This window comes from Dendroctonus ponderosae, unplaced genomic scaffold (genome assembly GCF_020466585.1).
Source record: "Dendroctonus ponderosae isolate FM_Combo_2020 unplaced genomic scaffold, Dpon_F_20191213v2 Dpon_F_20191213_1, whole genome shotgun sequence".
Classification (NCBI taxonomy): domain Eukaryota; kingdom Metazoa; phylum Arthropoda; class Insecta; order Coleoptera; family Curculionidae; genus Dendroctonus; species Dendroctonus ponderosae.
The window spans coordinates 25,407,984-25,414,277 of NW_026017110.1; the positions used below are offsets into that span (position 1 = coordinate 25,407,984).

The 6,294-nt window shown below is 33.7% G+C and overlaps 1 protein-coding gene across 1 annotated transcript in view; it reads right to left on the reverse strand.

Annotated features, from left to right (window-relative positions):
• The window catches only part of LOC109544317 (transketolase-like protein 2), a gene marked incomplete at its 5' end in the record, with an annotated part of 6,756 nt that extends 3,901 nt beyond the window's left edge, over nucleotides 1-2,855 (reverse strand). Inside the window, 1 exon segment of the mRNA XM_019914417.2 lies at nucleotides 2,737-2,855. Within this exon segment, the coding sequence (XP_019769976.2) occupies nucleotides 2,737-2,855 (119 nt within the window).
• Nucleotides 2,856-6,294: the final 3,439 nt, after the last annotated feature.

Consider the following 6,294-nt stretch of genomic DNA (forward strand, 5'->3'; position numbering starts at 1 on the left):
TCTTCTTTTATTTATGTTTTTCCATTTAGTTGAATTGTATATTTTATTTATCCTTTGCTTTATGATTGGTTCAAAAAATGACCTTGGATAGTTGTAGGCAAAGGCTTAAAGCGGCAACAACGCTACACATGTAAGTAAAAATATTTAAGTATCTGAACAAAGAATTCTAGTCTCTTCCCAAGTTTGATTGTCCTGACTAATCACCTGTTAGGCCTAATTAAAGTGTTGCAATTGTGATGTATTTTAGTGTGTGATATGATGAGGCTGTTGACGAACTGTGATTGTTTTTTAAATTACTGAAAATTTGTTTTAACTATCTGCTATTTTAGAAAAACTGATGATGCTGGAAAAATGCACCGAAACGTATTTTAATTGATAAATAGAGACGATAAATGACTGAAACCCAGGAATTAATTTTGATTTGGAATTATTTAGTTTGTAAAGTGGCAGTCTTGATACGAACATTTCCTGGGAGAAACTACATCAATGCACTTCAATCGAGTGCTGATAAAAGTTCATCTGCGTCTTTTTACGTCAATACTCGTTAGGTAACTTTACGCGCTGGAAACTGTAGGTAGACAATGATTGAAATTATTACTGGTTATGTAAAAATAGTTAAATAATTACCGTTCAAGTTCTTCACTGAAATGGAAATATGGTGATAAGTCTTGACCTCCACATGACCGCTTAAGTTAGAACAAATCAAGTGTAATAAGGTCAAAGTGATGACATTGTATTTTTCTCGAAGCGATTAGACAACTTAAAATAGCCTGAACCTTCTAATGCGATTACATCAATGTATTCCCGACTTTAATACATCACAGAATTGTTTTTCGCGAATGGTTATTTTTGCGGCATTTCTTCTGAATACTTTTATCAGTCGCCAAGGTCTTGCGACTCTCTACACTTCTTCAGCTGCTTCTCCTTGATAACCTTTCCTGGTTCTTCTACATTATCATTGCAATTTATTTAATTTAATGCTAGTATGATTCTAACGCTGAAAACTTCTAGTTCCCATTTGGTCAGTTTGTTCTGTTGGTTGGAGGGTCGAAAGGAAAACCTGTTACGAGCAGTCAAAGATCGCTACCCCGATATGTCCCCGAAAATGTTTGAACGTTTATTTCAGAAAATTTTACTGTTTTTGCAATGAAAAACAAATAAATTAATCTAAAATCGAGACTCTTTTCCGCTTTAATTTAAAGTATGCAGATACCAAATGGGCACCGAGTATTCCGCATAAATGTTGTTGATTAGATGCAATTTCAAAAAATGATTTTTTTCGAATGAAACTTATGAATGAAACTTCGAATGGAACCAAACAAATTTCTCGGAGGTTTTTACTTAAATATCACCAATGATTGAAAGGCAAATTTAAAGGGGAAACAAATTCCGCTTTATAAAGTACAAACGCTCTCATAAAACATACAAAAAAAATAATTCATTTACTCGTGCCTTTGAGGTTTAAATTTTTAGAAGTCACAGTTTGTTTAAAAGCAGGAAAAGGCCAGGGAATTAGTATGCTGATAGTCAAGTTTCACAGAAATTAAAAAAAAATCCACTTTGACTCTCAAAATGCCAGGTAAAAAATCAATAGTTTTAAATTGGGTCTTTTGGTAGCCTAATAACCTGTAGAAACACAAACCACTAATAACCGTTTTCAAGCCCGGCGTTAAACGCCTAAGACTTTCAAAAATGCAAAACTCAAAACAGCATCAACTAATTTATTTGTGATATTGAATTTCGAACTTTTTGTGAGCGACTCCGACAGAATTTTAATTTTTTTCAGAACGTTCAGACAATTAAAAAACATCAGACCTCTACCAGAAGAAAATGTGCATTTCCGCTAAAAGTCCACGCAAATTTGTGCCCAGTCAAAAAATTCCCAAACGAAGACAAATTTGGATGCCAAAAAGCTTAAAAATACATACTGTGCAATAAGCAATTTTTTTCCAGAAAGGAAGGAAGATACGAAGTATTGGGGAGAGACGGAAAGGTCAATGTTTGCCGCTTAAACCAAAAAGATAGAATTTTTGAAACGGTCAGTGGTATACATTTTTTTAAATCAATTTGCTTGAAAACATCGTCTCGAGACGCCACTCGAGAAAAATCGAAAAAATATTCCAACTTTTCATAGGCACCTTTGGCATTATATTTTATCATTAACTAAAACTGTCGAATTATACATTTCAATGTCTTTCCGAACTCTCATGTTTTAAAACTGAATTTTTTTAATGACATTTTATTTACTTTCGAGCTTTCTTCAGCTTCCCAAATGCGATTTTTCTCTTTCTAACCGGCACCAAATGATTATTATAGCATCATCAAGTATCGTAATTTTTTTCTAAGTACTATTTGCCATATAAATTAAGAATCGATATCACATTTCAAAGTTTGCTTATCTTGCGCACTCACAAACAGCAAAATAACACCTACACTACGACTTACCTTCAGTTTACATTACTTACTTTATCGTACTTAGGCATTATTAAACCAACATTATTTAGCATGATTTGATTTATTTGCATACTATTCAAATCTAATAGGAATTGCTTTCGAAAACTTTCTCTGATTAGATTGGAAGGTTCACTTCATCTACTATATATTTTTGGACGACATTGCTCTCTATTTGCCGTTAATTTACTACAGTTTCAAGGCCAGATGAAAGCAAACGTGCAGGCGTTCTGTGCTCATGTACTATCAATATTCCTCTTCTATCCTCTCCTATCGAAAGCTTACCCAGAATTGGCAGCAGTTGTGGACTGAATGCTCAGAATTCTGATCCTCGTGGCCAAATCCTTGAGCACTTGAACATCGGTAACGAGCGGCATCTTGCGTTCTTGTTCCACCACCAACTTCTTCAAATAACACGAGCAGACTGTTACATCAACTGTTGATTAACGACCGTGTAATATTCAATACTTGTTATCTCAAGACTCAAGATTGGAGCGTTATCTATAGCGTTAGTAAATATGGAAAACTAATTTGATATGTGATATTTTTGAACTGTTTCTGTAGCGGATGACTGGAACGAAAACACTTCTAGCAATAATATCACAGTTTGTAGGTATTTAAAAACTTTCTCTAAAAATGTTTTAAAAGATTTTGCAAAGAATTTTAAAAAACGTACCTGATTAGATTCTTTTTTTATTTAAATTATTCCAAAAATGCACATAAATCAGCAATGAAACGCTCCACAATGATCGAAGGTGAATGGTTCGAAATAATACGCGACTGGGTTCCTTCAGTGACTCGACGTTTTCGTATATCACGCGGTTAAATTCAAGTACATACATAATAGTGTTACCAGGTTCGTAATAAAGTGGGTTCCTAACGCAACGCAGAAAGCTCCGCTGTTTAAAAAAAATGCCTCTTAAAAAAAAAAATTTTTTTAAGTAAGGTTCAAGAATCACTTTTTTTCAGTAATTTTCTCTTCGGGTACCAAATTCAAAGTTATCTGGGCAACCCTGTTCGGCCCGCACTCTTCTTATCCACACAAAAGATTTAATTTTAAAGTATGCAATTAGTCCTAAGCTTAAATAATGTATATAATAGTGAACATTTTTAGATATTTGAAGGGTTTTATCGTAAAAATGTCTTTGAATGTTGATGCATTTTGCTGTTATATCTTTACTGCCAAATTTTGTCTGTTCCGAAGCTTCATCACTTCCAAATAATAAGCAAAGAACTCCACAATCGCACGTGTAGCTTTTGCAGTTTCTTCTTTAAAATAATAAACCTCGAAGTGGCTGTAAACGGCACGTGCACTTACTAAATGTGCGTCCTGGCTGTTTTGAAACATTGAACGTCCTCAGATTCGGCCTGCGTAACACTGTGTTGAGTTGCGCTATTGAGTTGCTGCCGCTCTCTGCGTTAACGAGTTATAACTCATCGGTTAATGAGTTATAACTCATTTATTAAAGCTTTACTAGACCCGGGACTGAAATTTTCACATCTAAAAAGGGTTATTAACATTTTTTCTAAGCAACTTTTTACTACTTTGTTTAAATAACTAGAAAAAAAGTAATCTACATTTTCCCAGCAACAGAACAAAGTCCAAAAAAATCGACGAGTTTTCCTGTAAAATCGATTTCTTCATTTTTTTGCCCAAAATATTCAGTTCATTTAGCCAGTATTTTACAGTATAACGTTAGGAAAAACGCGGTTTTTTTGTTTAGAAATATTGACCTAAAAGTGAAGAAACTCCAGTTTCCAAGGGTTTTTCAAATAAATGATTATAAACTTTTTCGTATTTTCAGTTCGGAAAAATATTTTTGGAAAAAAACCTAGAAATAATTATTAGGGTTTGGTCCCGAGCGAAAAAAAAATTCGAAGCTGCAAAAAGTTTTCCAAACATTTTTGCAAAGCGGGTAAGGAGACGAGTGTTCCAATAAAACTTATCTTATAATTTGTCACAGAAAATACCTGAAGATTGCCAGTATTTTAAGTAAAACTCAAAAAGAATGCGATTTTTGTGTAGAAAGGATTGCTAAATAGAAACTTTGTTAAAACTGGAATGAGCTGAAAATTTAATGGAACTTTAGAAGTTTTCAGAGCGATGAGGGCGAAGAATTTTTCCATTAATTTTTTGTTAACTTTTGCTCTCTGATCGTTTTTTTAAGATAGTCTTAATTACGTTTGGTAAAAAACTGAATACAATGATTTGGTTTTTGTCCCAAATTCGAAGCTGAAATGGATTTTCTGCAGTTCCTGCAGGGAATGAAGCACGAATGAGACGAATTTTCTAGCAAAATTAATTTGGTAATTTTTGACTGAAAACACCCTATTATTGTCAAGAAAGAAAAAAAATCATCGGAAAATAATGCTTTTTGTGCGTTTTCGATTAAAAACTTTTAGTTTTGTAATCGGTTTTGGAGAAAACCTTGATGGTTTTCGGAAACAGAACCGGTGGGAATTTATTTTCGATTTTGTCCCCAATTTGACAGTGAAAAAAGTTTTTGTAAAATTTTTACAAAGCTATAAATTTATCTTATAATTTTTCGCGTAAAAGTCCTCCAGATCGTCAGTATTTTAAAGTGAAACTCTGCAAAATAGAGCGTTTTTCAGTAGAAAGTAAAGCAAAAAAATGCAGCAAAAACTAGCCAAATTCGAAGCGGAAAAGGGTTTTCTAGAGTTCCCTGCAAACCGATGAATGGGACAAGTTTTCAAGCAAAATTAATTTTGTTATTTTTTACTGCGAACACACTACCTATGATTCTTAAAAAAGAAGAAAATCATAACAAAATAATGTTTTTTATGGGTTTTCGATTAAAAACTTTTAGTTCTGTGATCGGTTTTGGAGAAAACCTTAATGGATTTCGGGAAAAAACGGTAGGAATTTATTTTCGTTTTAATCTCAAATTCGCCACTGAAAAAAGTTTTTGTAAATTCTTTACAAAGCTCTAAATTTATCTTGTAAGTTTTCGCGTAAACGTCCTCCAGATGGTCAGTATTTTTAAGTAAAGCCACAAAATATAACACTTAAAAAATTTAGTCAAAACTAAAAAACCACATTTTCTAACAAATTCTACAGTCTTCAGAGGAATGGAGGTGACGAGATTTTCAAATAATCTGTTATAAACTTTCGCTTATTCAGTTCGTTACAGTTATTTTAAGAATAACAAATTGGGTGATGCATTCTGAAGCAGAGGCATTGAATTTTGGAGCGAATGTGTCCATGTGCACTTATAAAAGAACCTCCGCCGCTTGTACAAACCCGGTAACAACTGCAGAAGATGCAGAAAAACGCAACTCATCAAATAATAAATTATATAGTAATTGCAAGGGAAATTTCATTGACAAAGTCTGCAGAGTGTCCAGTAGATAAACAGTTCAAGTGAATAGCAAGCGAGGTTTTTCTGTTTGATATCAAATGCAACTAGACAGCGTACATAGTGGGTAAACAACAGATCGATAAATATTTAATTTAATAAATAAGGTGAGAAATTGAAAATCCAAGACATTCTTTCTCCATTACCGCGCCACTCGCTTGTTTTGATTGATAAGCAACCTGACTGAAAGAGACCAACGCAATATTACTTATTCGCGTAATATATATTGAGCCACGGCCTCTTACACACGGCCAGGCTGGAATATCCATCTCGGTGCCATTATACATACGAACTACCAAATTGGAATATAACAAAAGGCTATAAAAAATCCATCCATCTCTCGGCGAGTCCCTCAGGATTGAGGAATAGGCGGTGTATCGATAACTGGATTGCGAACAATAAAGAAACAAAAAGAGATAAAGCGGAAAAGACAGCTGACAGGCGGGTAAAAGATTGCCATCAAGAT